The 17927-nt window shown below is 35.4% G+C and overlaps 1 protein-coding gene across 10 annotated transcripts in view; it reads right to left on the bottom strand.

The window, feature by feature from the left end:
• Window positions 1-12680: 12680 nt before the first annotated feature.
• The window catches only part of LOC127987906 (R3H domain-containing protein 1), a 43838-nt gene continuing 38591 nt past the window's right edge, over window positions 12681-17927 (bottom strand). For 9 of the 10 annotated variants that reach the window (XM_052590350.1, XM_052590358.1, XM_052590349.1 and 6 more), the window contains 5 exons: window positions 17389-17540; window positions 17154-17307; window positions 16596-16720; window positions 16348-16432; window positions 12681-13994 (listed from right to left, as the gene is read on the bottom strand). In XM_052590350.1, the coding sequence (XP_052446310.1) occupies window positions 13651-13994; window positions 16348-16432; window positions 16596-16720; window positions 17154-17307; window positions 17389-17540 (860 nt within the window). In that variant the 3' untranslated portion in view covers window positions 12681-13650. The remainder of the gene's footprint in view (window positions 13995-16347; window positions 16433-16595; window positions 16721-17153; window positions 17308-17388; window positions 17541-17927) is intronic. The other variant, XM_052590357.1, reaches the window with a different exon arrangement.

Raw genomic sequence — 17927 nt, 5'->3', positions numbered from 1 at the left:
GTATAGTAGAAGATATAACGATTCAGTGTGCACAACCTTCATAAATTATATAAAAACTAAGCGGATAGATTCGGCTGCATTGTTTATGCTGTAAAAGGAATTAAATATTTGGGCTGCATTTTTTTTTTTTTTTTCAGAAATAGCTATGATTTCTCAATTTAGGGGGACTTCAAGGCAGCAATCGATCCATTCAGTTACTTGGCGGCCATCTTGTTAATGCTCCTGGACTGCATTTCCCAAAAGCATCATAACATAAGCCTAAGTTGATTGTAGCTCCATTGGTTTCAATGGGTCTACGATGGACTTAAGCTTAAGATGCTTTTGGGAAACACAGCCCTGGGCAGTTATTTTCAAGTCTAAACATGTAGAGCTCAAATCGACTTGAAATAGTTCTTCCAAAATGTTTGTCAAGATTGTATTTCACTCACATTTAAAATCAGCAATACAATCATTAATAGCTTGTTTAGCTCAAATAATGCTAACAATCTAGTCTAGTCTAAACCATCCTATTTTCTTTTCCCAAACATTATTTTCCTCTATCTATTTTCCTATAAATTAAAAAGAAATGCTAAAAACTCTAACAAATTTCTACATAAAGCTATGAGACTAGCGTTAGCACTTAATTTTTGCCTGTTAGCGCAGCAGCTAACTTCACAAAGCCGGAAATCCAACAAGCACCAATCCGTTCATCCGATTAGCACTTCCGCATGCCATTCCTCAGTATTTCAACTCACAGGATCTTAACAGAGGATTCTCCCGCAGGCCCAGTGGCCAAACGAACGTGATTATGTGTTAAAACGTCTGAGCTGGACTCAAACGGGGACTTTAGCCGTTCACGCTGGGTCCTGACCCAATTCAGATGATTGCCAGACTTAATGGATGCTTTATTTTGGTCTGTGCCACATATTGTCTGAAACATCAGAAACAGTAGCACAATTTACATAGGAATTCACTAATAATTTCTACATTTGAGTGTTTGTTCCAAAGCTAAGGCTGAACACTGTACGTTTCAATCCAAATATTTAAGCCAATACTACAATTCTTGGATCATCTCCAAACTTTTGGTCAGTTGGCTCTTGCAACACCCAATCTGGGCCGTCAACAGCGGGGCACAACCGGGAAAGCTGTCCCGGGGCCTGGCAATTGCTGGGACTAGGACCCCCTGAGGGCCTACTAAGTGGGACCCACCCATCTAAAAATGTTGTTGTGAGCAAAAAACTCTCAGTACAATGAATGACTTGAATGATCAAATCTTCTGCCGAATGAATAAAGTTTAAGGACCTAGTCTTAAGTTACTTTTAGCAAAAATAGATATAGGCAACATGTCAGCCATTAATTTCCCCCTAAGTAGCTCTCAGTCTCTCACACCGAATATTTCATTAAAAGCCAATTAGCAAGCGTATAATCATTTATTGAATTAGCAGTTTTGAATTCTGTGTACTTGCGAGGGAGCTGCTGCGTGGGTGAGTTTCACTCGTGATAAATAACAGAACTCTTAATGTTTTTTTCCATGGTTAATAGTTCTGAGAGACACCTTATGAACAGCACGCACACCAAACCAGCCTCAAGAGAGATGAACCACACAAAAACGATGCTTTTATGCAAATACGGGCTGTAGCTCGGCGCTTTTAAACTCGTATAAGGCGTACTTTTAATAAATCAGTTCCATTTACAGACCATTTGAGAGGAAATAGAAAATATAGGCAAACTGTGATATTTAAAAACGGCTGTTTTAATCATACACTGAGACTTTTTATTCAGAAAAGTACTTTAAAGAACTTGCATCAACTTGACCTAACTCAAGAACGAAAAATTGCTGAAAATGTACTCACTCTCAGGCCATCAAACATGTAAATTAATTTGTTTCTTCATGTGAACAGATTTGGATAAACTTTGCATTGCATTACTCGTTTACCAATGGATCTTCTGCAGAGATTGGGTGCTATCAGTATAAGTTAAACATATCTTAATAATGAATTTGTTTTGTACAAACATGCAGTTATTCACTTCAGAAGACATTAATAGAATTACTGTGGTGTTTCTAATCAGCTGTTTGGACTCTCATTCTGACGGCACCCATCCACTGCAGAGGATCCATTGGTGAGAAAAGGATGCAATGCTAAATTTATCCAAATATCCGAATATTCCTACTATATAGTAGGTGAAAAACACTATGTGAAATAGTATGTCTGAACACATAGTATTAACAAACACACAATTTTTTTTTTCTAAACGCATTCCTTTTTGAACATGCTTGTAGTCATCCACTGTATGACAAAATGTGTTTGTGCTCCATCAGGAATTCTTATTAAAATCTGTCATGAATCGCACCCTTTGTACTGATGCATACTGTGCCTGGTATTCCCTGTAAAAATCCTGCCTTTGTTTTTCCATATGGCTTTGGCATGTTAACATCATTTCGCTAGAATTGTTAGCCTGCAGCTATGGGCATTAGCATAGCAGGAAAATCCAGGCCGGCTGCCAGTCGCCCGCAGACGCATCTGTGTGAGCTGTTTTCCAGGCAACTAGCGATGTCTCCGATGAAATCTCTTCTGGAGATCAAACGTCCCAGATAGGTGGTTGATTGAGCCAAAAGCTGTTAGGAAAGTAGTATAAACTTTCGGAAATGTATTGTTGTGAAATGCTTCAGGACATTTGTACAGTATGTGCTTTTGACATATGGACTTTTAGATGCATCGTGACTGGGAAAGAAAAGGTTCCTATCATCCTTACCCATCTGTTGCCTCAGGAAACAGTCTCATTTCTCTTTTTTCCTCTGCCGGATTTCTGTGCAGACACAACGGAAAAATACTGAGGCAATGAAATGCGTTTTCAGCAGGGTGCGCCATCACCCAATAAACACCAGCACCTGGGGGATTGCATCTATCAAAACCTGAGGGGAGAAGATGTTGCAACTACCTCTGATCTATCTATCATTTAATTTATAAAAGCTATTGAAAACCCGTCGTGACTCGTGAGAAAGAAAGATAGAGAGATATGGGTGGTTGGGTAACCACTGCAGAGAAATTGCAACTCCTGCAGCTGATCTGTGACCTGCTGTTGCACATTGAGAAAGTGTTTAAAATGTCTGGAGCTAGTGCGTTTAACCCCAGTAGAGGACCTGAGTGAGAGCAGGACCTGGCCAATAACTTTACTAATGATTCATAGCAGGGAAGCACACTGGGATAGCACGAAGGCAGTTCAAATCAGCAGGTACACCTAGCTTCGGCCAAATTTTAAGGCAGCATTGAAAAAAGCCAAGATACTGTAATGCAATGTGTAATGCTAGAATACACAGCATTCGTAATTCGGATAAAAAAAATTTAATTTTGCACATTAAAATGTAATTACATTTTACTGTTTAAAGACAAATAAATACATAAAAATAAACAAATAGTAAAAATAGAAAAATAAAAATAAAATACATAATGTATATACAGTTAATTATAATAAATTACAGAGATTTGAAAAATTTTACATTATATAAATATAGTTTATATATTTATCTCTTTGTACTCGGCTATATTTCCATTTGTCATCTATATATATATATATATATATATATATATATATATATATATATATATATATATATATATATATATATCTATGTATTTAAACAGTAAAATAAAATTACATTTTACTGTTTAATTAAGCAGCAAGATTTAGCAAATAAAAATGAAGAAACATTAAAAATCTAGAAAAATGTATTCATTGATGAACGTAAAATGCATAATTACAGTATGTATATACAGTGTATTATACATTTCAAATAACTGATTTAATTTTTTACATTATATATATGCACTTTACTGTATATTAATTCTTACATTTACATGTTTTTAAACTCTCTCTCTGTATTTAGTGTATTAAAAATAATTTAAATAACATTTAAAAAATTAGTGCAGTGTACATTTTAAATACAGTAAATATTTAAAAGGATTAAAAATTTTGTACACACAGTACAGTGTATGATACAGTACATATATGAAATAATATGCAGTAAATTGTACACACACACTATATATATATATACATACACGCACACACACACACACACACACACACACACACACACACACACACAAATTGGCGTTTTTCACAACCTAACATAAATATTGATCTGTAAAACCTTTAATGTCCATTCTACGACCTCTCCGACCCCCTAAAGAAATCAATATGAGTAAATAAATAATAAATTAACAGTGCGTTTTTCTGCTGGTCGCCTTCAGGTCCCTGATTTGAGACCTCTGACCTCCAGAAGCATCCGTGAGGCCGCATGCACACATCCCATGACTCTTCACAAGGACAAAAGAGGAACTACGGCTCAAAGAATCGGCAGGTTTTGAAAAGGGACAAAAATGTTGGCGAGGAAGTCAAAGAAATGGAGAAATGACGAGAGCCTTGGACGGACAAAAGCAATTAGGATGATGGTGGGGGTTCAACATTGAGAGATGGAGAAACATATCAATGAGCTGGAGGCCTTGAGTGAGATGAACGACCCTCAGAGTGAAGGAGAGGCTCCCGAACAACAGCACTGGAGTGTGTGCGCGGGGGGTGTTTCTGTATCCCACACCGGCTGTAAAGCTCTTATGATTACCCCCCTCCCCCCAGAATTGTATAGCTGGGATGGCTTCCATCATGTCGCTATGGCAACAAAGAGTGGCCCGATGAGGGGATTGAGAGTCACGGAGCAGACCGACAGATTTTCACAAATAAATATGACTAGAAGACTCTATAAGGAGTCAATTCCCTAGCTTTGTTTTATATGTGGTTCATTTTTTAATGAATTGATTCATTACTAATGGTTTATTTCTGTGTGCTGAAATGCATGTTAGTGGACAGCTGTGAGCGAGATGCCTCTGGTGTCCCACAGTAAGGTGGACAGTTGACATGTGACCCCTGTGGGAGCAAGGTCAAAGGTCAACAGGGTCAAGCTACAAGTCATTATCTGTCCAAGCTAAAGCGCTACACTGATTACAATGACAGATTCACCATCTATCTATCTATCTATTTCAAGTTTATTTGTAGAGTACTTTTCATGATAAAAATTGTTGCAAAGCAGCTTTACAGAAAATTACGTTTCTATAATATTTCGTAGTACCTTATCATTAATTATGTCAGTTAATGTACATATGGCAGAAATGTATGGAAAAATCAAAGAGGTAATCAAACAGATGATGAACAGTAACAGCAATTATTATTATATATTGTAATCAAAATGTGTTAGTTCTGTATGTTGTTTCAGGGTTAAAATCATCTGAGGTCCTCTGAGGGGTTGGCATCATCTCTTACACACACACACACACACACACATATATATGGATCCAGACTGGAGCTTGTGTAAATCCTGTTTGAAAATCCCGTGGCAGAAACAGAGAAGCATATAAAGCCGTTGTTCCAACCACACAAAACTGATTTTTTTTTAGCCCAAGCTAAAGAATAATAATGTGCATTTGATCATATATAACTGCAGTACAAGATTAGGGGATGCATTATTTGAATGCTTTGCCAAAGAGATGTGTCTCTAATCTAGATTTAAACGGAGAGAGTGGGTCTGAACCCTGAATATTTCCAACACGTATATTGAAAATAGAAGGGGACCTAGGATGGATCCTTGTGGCCCTCCATATTTTACTGGTGATAAATGAGATGACTCCCCATTTAAATAAAAGAAATTGTAGTGATCGGACAGGTAGGATCTAAACCATCTTAGAGCCTGCCCTTGAATTCCTGTATAGTTTTGTAATCGATCTATAAGTATGGCATGATCTATGGTGTTGAACGCATGACTAAGATCAAGTAAATCTAGCAATGAGATGCAGCCTTGATCTGACGCAAGGAGCAGGTCATTTGTAATTTTAACAAGTGCAGTTTCTCTGCTATGGTGGGGCCTGAAACCCGACTGAAATTCTTCATAGAGATCTTTATTTATTTTTTATTTTTTTGCAGCAAGGAGCACAATTGAGCAGAAACAACTTTTTCTCAAATTTGGGCCTGTAATTTGCCAGTGTACTAGGATCTAGTTGTGGTTTCTTAATAAGAGGCTTAACATCTGCTAGCTTGAATGGTTTTGGGACGTAACCTAAAGATAATAGTGAGTTAATATGGAGAGGCGGTTCTTCTGCTACAGGTAACAACTCATTCAGGATCTAATAAACAAGTTTATTTAGCTCTTCCTGTCCTATAGTTGTAAAGCACTGCAGTTTATCTTTGGCTGCAATGGATGAAACTGAACTATTAGACGCTGTAGAATCTACATTTGTTATTGTATTCCTGATGTTATCTATTTTATCAGTGAAGAAATTCATAAAGTCATTACTATTAAACGTTGAGGAAATATTTGAATCCGGTGGTGTCTGGTTATTAGTTAATCTAGCCACTGTGTTGAATTGTTTTAATTATTTTCTATGAGTTTGTGGATATGCTCGGCCCTGGCAGACTTTAGAGCTTATAGCTGGACAATTCAAAAAGTTTCCATCCATCCATATATCATAATTGTTATTAAAAGGGTTTGTGGTGTAGTTTCAGTTATAATTCTTTATTTAATTGTCTCTATTCTCATTGACAGTGATAAGTGAATTAGGCTGGCCACCGCGAGTATCAGGTGAACATGTCTGGGCATGTAGAAACCCTTCTCTCTGACTGAAAGGAGCGTGTACAGACAGCTGGTCTGTTATCACACCCTCGTCCCCTCCTCTTCCTCCAGGCCCACAGCCACCAGCACGACACAATTATCCATCAAATCCAAACCGACAGCACTTCAACCCTGAAAAAATCAAGACTGTGGACACCGTCCTGGGCCAAACCGATTATTCTGAGCCCTAAACATTGCTTTTCCGATCTGGTCCCATGCAAACATCTTGCCTGACACCTGCTATAATGCAAGACTGGCTTGTGGGCTAATTTATGCAGGACACACTGTGACTCTCCACTGGCACAGAGCCGCTGCCCCATATTTTGTCCTGACAAATTCTCCATCTGGCATCAATTACATGACAGAAAACCAGGGAACCCAGGTTTAAACACTTCACATTCATATAAACACTAGTCTTATTAATTTATGATGTTAATGAATGGATAATTGTAGTGTACTGTAAATCAGAAAGTGTATATTTCGAATATACAAAGAAGTGTATATTTCGAATATACAAAGATGACTTTGAATCACAAAACTGCCGACATTTTTAAATGAGGTATTAAAATCCTATTATTACTTTTGAGTGATGAGGTCGTTTGTATCCAACACCTACTGTCTTAACTGCATGAACACAGACAATAGCACAATGATAAAAAATGACCATACAGGTTCCAAAAATGACTGCATTTGTCAAAACGCTCAGTATACAGCAGAATAAATGTAAACTGTAGTCGATTTCCATCGTGAGTTATGCGATTGTGCGGTCAAAGGTTAAGATATTAATATTATTTTACACAAAATATATTAAAACACAACATATCTGTTTTTAATGAAACATGCAACGTCATGCAGGCATGGCAGTAAAAACTGCACGAAACTCTTGCAGTTTCTCATTATGTTTGCCAGTGTTTAGTGTGCAGTAAACAGCGTTATTATGGCTCAGTACAATGGCGTCCTCTGGTGGTCTTCTGAGGAGTTACAGTATATTTATATACGGCCTGATGGTCACGGCTCTCTAATGTAACTTGCTTGTTTTCTGCACTATAGTCAAGTGTATCTATTTCGTTTGACTGACACCTTTTTAAAATGGTTTTGATCTCTTATTTAAAACTATACGCGCCTTATTTGATGTAGACCACGTGTTTCTGAAGAAAATTCATTTCCGAATTAAAAGTAAATTTTTGTTGGTCCAGAGATAGCAAAAAGGGGAGAATTGACGTCTCAGAAAGGAGAGAATTAGTGTTTTATGGTTATTTATTATTAATAATAATCAATTTATATTTCCTTTTATTTAAAAAAGAAAATTATGAATATTAAAATCAGATATTTAAAAAAAACCTGTTTGGGTCTTCATGGGTTAAACTGAAAAATATTATAAGATAACATTAAATTACACACACTTTATAAATATAAAGTCAAACCAAAATGTATAGACACCTTCAACATTTCTCTCCGTTTATTTGCTAGTAAGACAATGTGACTAGTAAGACAATTCTCAAATAACCATTATGATGAGTTTTGTTCCACCCGCTTAAATGCTAAAAGTACTTGCGCTGTAAAAACTATTAAGACTGTGTCTGTTCCCCGAATAGTGAGGTCAAAACATAAATATAATGTAGGATCTAGAAAAAATCTTATCGTAATTAAACCAGAAAAATGTAAAGTAAATGAACAAAAACAATTTTTAAAGTTTGGGCTCATAAATATTAGATCACTCACACCAAAAGCAGTTATTGTAAAATGAAATGATCACAGATAATAGTTTTGATGTACTCTGCTTGACTGAAACCTGGCTAAAACCAAATGATTATTTTGCTCTAAATGAGTCTACTCCACCAAACTACTGTTATAAGCATGAGCCCCGTCAGACTGGTCGTGGCGGGGGTGTTGCAACAATATATAGTGATATTCTCAATGTTACCCAGAAAACAGGATACAGGTTTAACTCTTTTGAAATACTTCTGCTAAATGTTACTCTGTCAGACATGCAAAAGAAATCGAATGTATCTCTTGCTCTGGCTACTGTGTATAGACCACCAGGGCCTTATACAGAATTCCTGAAAGAATTTGCAGATTTCCTCTCAGACCTTCTAGTTACAGTTGATAAGGCGCTAATCATGGGAGATTTTAATATTCACGTTGATAATGCAAATGATACATTAGGACTTGCGTTTACTGACCTAATAAACTCCTTTGGAGTCAAGCAAAATGTCACCGGGCCCACTCATCGTTTTAATCATACACTAGATTTAATTATATCGCATGGAATCGATCTTACTGCTATAGATATTGTACCTCAAAGTGATGATATTACAGACCATTTTCTCTAATACATTAGAAGCTGTTGCCCCGATCAAATTGAAAAAAGTTAGAGAAAAACGTACTGTACCATGGTATAACAGTAATACTCACTCTCTCAAGAAAGTAACTCGTAGTCTTGAACGCAAATGGAGAAAAACTAACTTAGAAGTTTTTAGAATTGCATGGAAAAACAGTATGTCCAGCTATAGACAGGCTCTAAAAACTGCTAGGGCAGAGCATATACACAAACTCATTGAAAATAACCAAAACAATCCAAGGTTTTTATTTAGCACAGTGGCTAAGTTAATAAATTATCAGACGCCACCTGATTCAAATATTCCACCAACGTTAAATAGTAATGACTTTATGAATTTCTTCACTGATAAAATAGATAACATTAGAAATACAATAGCAAATGTAGATTCTACAGCATCTAATGCTTCAGTTTCATCCATCGCACCCAAAGATAAACTGCAGTGCTTTACAACCATAGGACAGGAAGAGCTAAATAAACTTATCACTGTATCTAAACCAACAACATGTTTATTAGATCCTGTACCCTCAAAATTACTGAAAGAGCTGTTACCTGTAGCCGAAAAACCGCTTCTCAATATCATTAACTCGTCGTTATCTCTAGGACACGTCCCAAAACCATTCAAGCTGGCGGTTATCAAGCCTCTTATTAAGAAACCAAAACTAGATCCTAGTGTACTGGCAAATTATAGGCCTATTTCAAATCTTCAATTTATGTCTAAAGTTATATCTAAGTTGTGTCTGCTCAATTGAGCACCTTCCTGCATAAAAATGATCTGTATGAAGAATTTCAGTCAGGTTTTAGTCCCCACCATAGCACAGAAACTGCACTTGTTAAAATTACAAATGACCTGCTCCTTGCGTCAGACCAAGGCTGCATCTCATTTCTAGTCTTACTTGATCTTAGTGCTGCATTCGACACCATAGATCATGACATACTCATAGATCGATTACAAAACTATACAGGTATTCAAGGGCAGGCTCTAAGATGGTTTAGATCCTACCTGTCCGATCGCTACCATTTTGTTTACTTAAATGGGGAGTCATCTCATTTATCATCAGTAAAATATGGAGTGCCACAAGGATCCGTCCTAGGTCCCCTTCTATTTTCAATATATATGTTGCCCCTTGGTAATATTATTAGAAAATACGGAATTAGCTTTCACTGTTATGCTGATGATACTCAGCTATATATCTCAACGAGACCAGATGAAACTTCCCAATTATCTAAGCTAACAGAGTGTGTTAAAAATGTAAAAGATTGGATGACAAATAATTTTCTCCAATTAAATTCGGATAAGACAGAGATACTAAGTATTGGACCAAAAAACACTACACAGAATCTTGTAGATTACAATCTGCAACTAGACGGATGTACTGTTACTTCCTCTACAGTCAGAAATCTGGGTGTTATATTAGACAGCAATTTGTCTTTTGAAAATCATATTTCCAATGTTACAAAAACTGCATTCTTCCATCTTATAAACATGTTATCTGTTTCTGATGTAGAAAAGCTAGTTCATGCATTCATGACCTCTAGACTGGACTATTGTAATGCACTTCTAGGTGGTTGTCCTGCTTCGTCAATAAACAAGCTACAGGTAGTCCAAAATACAGCAGCTAGAATCCTTACGAGGTCAAGAAAATATGATCATATTACCCCAATTTTACAGTCTCTGCACTGGCTACCTTTTAAGTTCCGTATCAGTTACAAAATTACTTACCTATAAGGCCCTAAATGGTTTAGCTCCTGCGTACCTAACTAGCCTTCTACCACGTTACAACCCATCACGCACCCACGAGTCCGACCATATTAATCCTAATAATGTCAGATAACTTTAATAGAAAGATATGTAATGAGTTCAGTTGAACAGCTGTCAGCTGTTATAATAATATTGTATTATATTATAATAAGTACAAAATTACACATTACCAATTTATGAAAAATGACCAAAAAAATACTTAATTTTGTTCAGTTTGTGGTGTAAAAAATGTCACATCAGCAATTAAAGAAAAACACTTAAGCAAAATATGGTCTGGTCAAAGTGTCTGAATAATGTTTGGTCCTGAATTTTCATCAGTTTTACTAGTCCACTGTATGAAGATATTTTGGGTATAATGTGTCACAATTTTTTTGATAATAATAATAATATTAAAATATAATAATGTTTTTTATTTTTTTTATCATCTCTGTGTAGTTCTCACTGTGGTAACGTTGTTTGAACGTTTATAATCTTTCAAACACACCCGTCATTCACAGATCAACCGGGATCTGGGAATGAGGGTCAGGAGATCAGGAGCTTCGACAACAATCAGAAACTCCACACAGAAATAAGATTATATTGATGTTATTAATTCAGTTTCTTATTATTCAGATGTTTTTTTTTCTTTATTTATATGTTTATGCTTTATTTAGCAAATAAGAAGCAGTTAAACATTCATTCACGCATGGCCTACACCCATTTATAAAATGAGTCCTTTTCTGCTATTGCCTTAATTTCTATTTTTAATAGAATATTTATTAATATGTCTATTATTGTTTTTTTTTTCCATCTCTGATAATTGGGTGATTTTAGAAAAATGTGGGATTTGTCGGACTGTTTAATGTACTGCAACTAACTAATTATTTAATTATATTAATCGAATTTCAAATGTAAAATAAATTAAAACAATTGATTCATTCATTGATTCTCCCCACTTAGTTAACTGGAGTTTGGACAGTGGTGTCTAGCAACAAATCATTTTGTCAATGTCAACTCATCTTGTCTTCTTCAGAAATTATCTGACACATGTGCCAAATATACACATTTATGGACTGAATTAAGATCCTTTTCTTCTCTTCAAGAATTGATCAAATCTACGGGAAACAATTCATTCTAAAAGAACAACACATTTTGTGAGGATCTAAAATGGAAGCTTCACAATCAGATATCATTGAGGGCCTTTGGAAGTGGAGATTGACCAGATGTACAACTACAACTATTCTCATTTAATACGAGAAAGACACGGCCAACACAACCTTTCATATTTCACTTGATGCTCTGATTTAGAGGTTTTTTATATATATATATATATATATATATATATATATATATATATATATATATATAAAACTCAGTTTTGACATGAGATTTATAGTTTCATAAAAGAAACAATACAATTATAACAATTTAACATTTTCATTTACACAATGCAGTAAAAAAAAAGGTTTAACTTAAAAGAAAAAAAGTGTAGTTGAAATGTATTTATGATATGTGATATGTATATGTGATATGTATATGTATATATATATATATATATATATATACTGTATATAAGATTTTTGATTTTAAATTTAAAAGATGCATGGAATCAAAAAATAAGTATATTTAAAATATATATTTTACAACTTTTTAAAAAATTGGGAGTAAAATACAAGTTAAGCTGTTAAATGACATGAATTGTCACAATTAGGAAATGTGTATATATACGCATTTAGTTATTTAAACGAAAAACAAAAATATATATATTTATTAAAATGTATATATATATATATATATATATATATATATATATATATATATATATATATATATATATATATATATATATATATATATATACATACACACACACACACACACTATGTAAAATTATGAAATATATATTTGAAATATGTATTTTTTATGTTTGTAGTCAATAAGAATGTTAAAGAGGGGGAAAACCATTATGTGTAAACATTTATTGGTTTCAAACTGAGATAAAAACAACTTGCACCAGCAAAACATTTTACAGCCTTTCATAGTCCACACATCTTGCAACGAAAATAAAATAAGGGAGGGAAAAAAAAATGCAAGAGAGAGAAAAAGGGGGAAAAGACATGAGAGAGAGTGCAAACTTTTATTCCAGTGACTTTTAATGAGATAAGAATCCTAAAAACCTGTTGTCCATCGTCCCCAAGACAGAAAATGAGAAAGCGATAAAACCTTCCATTTGGCAGCTGCGCCGTTTTCATCGTTTAAATTAAGTTAAAAATTCAAAAACACTCAGTCCATATACTGGAGAGCCAAAAAACCAAGACGACACTCGGACGAAGAAAAAAAAGACTTGCTTATTTGGATTCGTCTACAGTATAAATTATACATTTTTGGACGTTGTTTTTCTGGCTTTGTCGTTGTTCGGCGTAAACAGTGCGTCCCTGCTCAAAGGCACAGGTCGAAAAGTGTTCCCTTGTGTCCCGTCTTCATGTTCATGGGTCAGTTGTAGCATGTTTGCTTGTTTATTTCAATTTAAGAAAAAAAAAATTGTTTCGTATGATGTGACATTCGCGTTAAAAAACCCAAACAACATGCTCCGGTTTCAGTTTTGCGATCCTGATCTATTCAAGATGAACAGAAAAACAAGCCAAACATCTCTCATTTGAATTCGTTTTGGTTTTGTGTGTATAAAGCTAGATAACTGAAACCGTGAAAGAACAATTTAACTACAACAAATAACAACATTATTTTTTTTTTAAACAAACTAGCGTGAAAACCCCATTTGAAAGAAACCCGTTTTGATCAAGCCATAGTGGTGCAAAAACAATCAAACAAAACAGACAAAAAAAGAAACAAAACCAGGAGGGTGTGACTGAAATGGCAGGAAGTGAGCCTGAGGCAATGGTGGTGATTGGTGGAGAGCGGGGAAGGGGCGTGGCCTCACTGAGAGCTGGATCTGGCGAGCGTGTGCTGTTCGTTATGTTCCTTGCTAGTTCTCAGTTTGAATTTGGCGATGGAGCAGCTGAGTTTCTGAAGCGCGTGCTGTGCCATGTATTTCGACGGGAACAAGGCCAGGATGGTGTACGTGGACGCCAGGTCGTGAGGGGGCAGTTTGGGAGGGTCAGAGTTCGTAACGTCCGCTCCCTCTGATTGGCTGGGGGACGGAGGTTTGGGCAGCCACTTTATGAGAGCGCCAACTTTACTCAGTTCTGCCAGAATAGAGTCCGCTTCCACTCGACTGATGCCAGCCGGAAGATCGGTCACCTCCAAAACACGCCCGGTGTCTGGACACACAGAAACATCTTAGTGAAAAACTGATCATGCTTAACAAAAGTCAGTGATGCATGCACTTATTTCGATTAACTACAAAAATGTTCAGTATTGTTATTTTTTGGGGTATTATTACTATTATTATTATTACGATTGCATATTATAAACATACATTTTATTACCAGACATTAAATTTACATTACACTCCAATTTTAATACCAGTATTGTAATAGCATGTTTTTTTTTTAAATATATTTATATACATTTTAAACATAGCAATAGATTTATTTCCATTTACATATTACAACATTTAATCTATTTCAATATTTATGTTATTATTCATTAGTGTACACATATAGGATGAGCTCCAATTAACAAACAAATACATACAATTTTTTCATATTTATATCTTATTTTTTATATTCATATCTTTATTATTATTGCAATTATTCAAAAGTAAACATGGTTTAATTAAATTTTAAATGCATAAACTTAACTCTTTCTCCACCAGCATTGTTGAACAAAATCATCCTCAGCGATTTTGGTAATTTTCCATAAAATATAATGGCCTACACTATATTTTGCTGTATGAATATTTGAATACGCAATACACCGAAATAAAGATATACTTAAAAATAATAATAATCCAGTAAATCGTTTCGATCAGCACCTCCAAAGCTTGCACAGACATATAACACTTCCTGGATCAATAAGTTACTCCATAAAATTATGCAGTTTTCATTTATATGCTGTCTATTTCTGATGATCGCATTATTTTTAATACGCATCCGTTTACATAAGAGATCGCTCGTTTCTCCGTCCTGTCCACGTATGTTTTTGTTTGGGAGGTTTTGTACTCATTCAGAGGATGTGTAATAGCGCCCCCGTGTGTGTAACAGTGAAAACATGAAAAGCCGTCTTTTTAAATGGCGAGATAACTCGTCAATGGTGGGGAAAGAGTTGATTATAATGCAAAATATAATATTAGCGTAATGGAAAACTTATCATATTCAGTTTAAAGGGATAGTCAGTTCAAATATAATATTCAGTTTTAGGAAAAAATGTTTACTAAAACAAACCCACACACAAACAGATATATACATATATAAAATCTAAATTAGTTTATGGATTTACAGAAAGTGGGATTTTCCTTTATATTACTATATTAAAATATTTTTAATTATATAAAGGCTATTTAACAATACACAGCACATACATGTTTACATGCTTAAAAGATGCTCTTAAAGGAGACATATTATGCCCCTTTTTGCATCATGTAATACACGTCTCTGGTGTCCCCAGAATGTGTCTGTGAAGTTTCAGCTGGAAATACCCCACAGATCATTTATCATATCACTGTGAAAATGCCTATTTTGAGTGGAGGCAGACACACGCTATTTTTGGGCCTGTCTCTTTAAATGCAAATGAGCTGCTGCTCCCAGCCCACATTTCCAGAGCAGAGCTGCCTCATAACAGCTTGTACCTGCTAAAAAACATCAGTTTTTTTGTTCTGATTATCTGATTATCACGTTTATCATGCGTTTTAAACCATATTAATTTAAACTTCTGATAAATGGTTTTCTGGGTGCACATGTGCTTCACATCTGAAGCACATGGACAGAAAGCGGCTGTTGAGCAGCATTAGAGTACTAAACTAAGTTCTTTCACACACAAGTTTATGTAAAAAACACATACGAGTTACAAAAACAGTCGGTTATGTCTGTGAAGGTAAACAGCTGGGAAATGAATCACATGTTCATTTTAGATCTGTGTGGCAGCAGCACTATTCTCGTCTGTGCAGACAAAGACAAAACCGTTAGCATGTTTTGCTCAAGCTTTCACCATGGCATTAGAGCTGGTACACCGTTGTCACTTGCAAAATGATATTGAAGCACCCTAGGTATAAAACTTAAGAGATTGAGGGTTGGTAATATTATTATGAGATCCTTTTGCCACGTCACTAGAGTAGCGCAATCAGACGCGCTCGTTTTCTCAGACGCTAAGCTTACCAAAACAAAATGACCGTGTTAACCTTTTAACCTTTTTCTGGGTTGGTAGATTCACCGGGGACCTGATTATAGCACTTAAAACCTGAAAAAGTCAGAGTTTCATGATATGTAACCTTTAAAACATCTTTCATGACACTCTGATACTGAACTTTATATTACAAGGCAAAAATCCCACAATTTTTGGGGATATGTTTTAAATATTCAATATCACACACCCAGTGTGTTTATGTTCCTGATAAAAATCATTTTAGGAATGTCCTCAAAGTTTATATTTTTTAATGAGCTGTAAACTTGATCTTTTAGGCATCAAGGACTCTGTATTTATCTAACTGTATGCTCATAGTTCAGATTTTCATACCCATTTCTCCTGCACTCATGTCAGTAGACAGTGATTTCTTTGCGGGTCTTCGACTGCGCATGCCGTGCCGGACAGCCACAGGACCCTGAGACACGACAACAGAGCTGAACGTAAGCCAATGTGCATGAAGAACGAGAAAGTCCCGTGTTTAACGTGACAATGGAGATGAAGATGATGCTAGATGTGCATGAATGTCGTTAGATCACCTGATCGTGAGTGTGAAAACTGTGTGTGTGTGTGTGTTCAACCTGGTGGTGATGAAGATGATGATGATGGTGGTGGTTGACCACATGAGAGCCGTGCATTAGTGGGGGTCTGATGGGGGGGTTATACTGAAGGGGCTGCCCAATCAGAGGAGGATACCTGCCATCACCTGTGGAAACACCAACACCAGTGTTATCTAAACTATACCAAAAATATACAACATATACCCAAACATATATATTAAAAAACATATCAAATATAGAAATAAATATAAAACCAGGATATACAATTTTTTTCTTAAAATACAAAAATATACTGGAAATGATCCAAATAAACTAAATATATACACATTTTTATATAAAAAAAAAACCCAAATATATCCCAAAAAACCTACAAGTTATACCAAAATTATACCAAATGTATTTAGAAAAAAAAAAAAAAAAAAAATTGCAGGATTTACATGATATACCAAAAATATGCAAAATCTAACAAAATATAAAAAGTACCTTAAATATAAAAGAATAAATATACAGAACAAAAATACCAAAATGTACCAAAAAATAAATTAAAATAAAAATGTGGATGCACTCTGATCGACCCACCTTGGCCTGGAGCGTATGCGCGGGACAACTGAGGCATGATGGGAAAAGGGGCGTGGCCTGGACGAGGCCCCTTCATATGGGCCTGATGGGTGGAAGCTGGCGATTGAGATTGAGCCAGAGAGGGGGAGGGGCTTAGCAGCTGCTGTGGATTATTCTAGAAAGCGAGAGAGAAAGGTTACGGATGTTGTGTCATGTGAGAATGAGGTCACATGGGGCGTGACGCAGGTGACTGTACCTGTGTGGTGTCCTGCGGCAGCAGGTCGCCGCTGGTTTTGTAGTAGCGGTTGTGTTTCCAGTGCAGTGGGGACGGGGCTCTTGGCTGCTGGCTGGGAGGAACACTCAACTGCATCATCATTACGCCACCAGCAGGGGGAGGCGGAGGAACAGCTGAAAATCACAACGCATACTACAGATTTCAGTACATTCAAATAAATGTGAATTAAAATATATAGTGTATTACAAAAATATGAGATGTAAGATGCATAAAAATAATAATTACTAAATTACAAGTTAAAATTATGTGTAAAATAAAAACCTTTACATAAAAATAACACATGCATAAATACATAAAATTAAAAGAATATTACTTGTTATTTTAAATTATAAATGGTTATGCAGCAAAATGCATTATATCAAAAAAAAAAAATGTATTAACTACATTTTTAACTACATATACACACATTTAATACTATTTTTTAAATATTTAATTCCGAACGGTTATGAAATATCATAAATGTAATGTTACTTTTATTAATGTATTATTTGTATTAATAA

Source organism: Carassius gibelio, chromosome B22, assembly GCF_023724105.1.
Source record: "Carassius gibelio isolate Cgi1373 ecotype wild population from Czech Republic chromosome B22, carGib1.2-hapl.c, whole genome shotgun sequence".
Taxonomy (NCBI): domain Eukaryota; kingdom Metazoa; phylum Chordata; class Actinopteri; order Cypriniformes; family Cyprinidae; genus Carassius; species Carassius gibelio.
The sequence above is the reverse complement of the archived record's forward strand: the minus strand, read 5'-3'. Positions and strand labels throughout refer to the sequence as shown.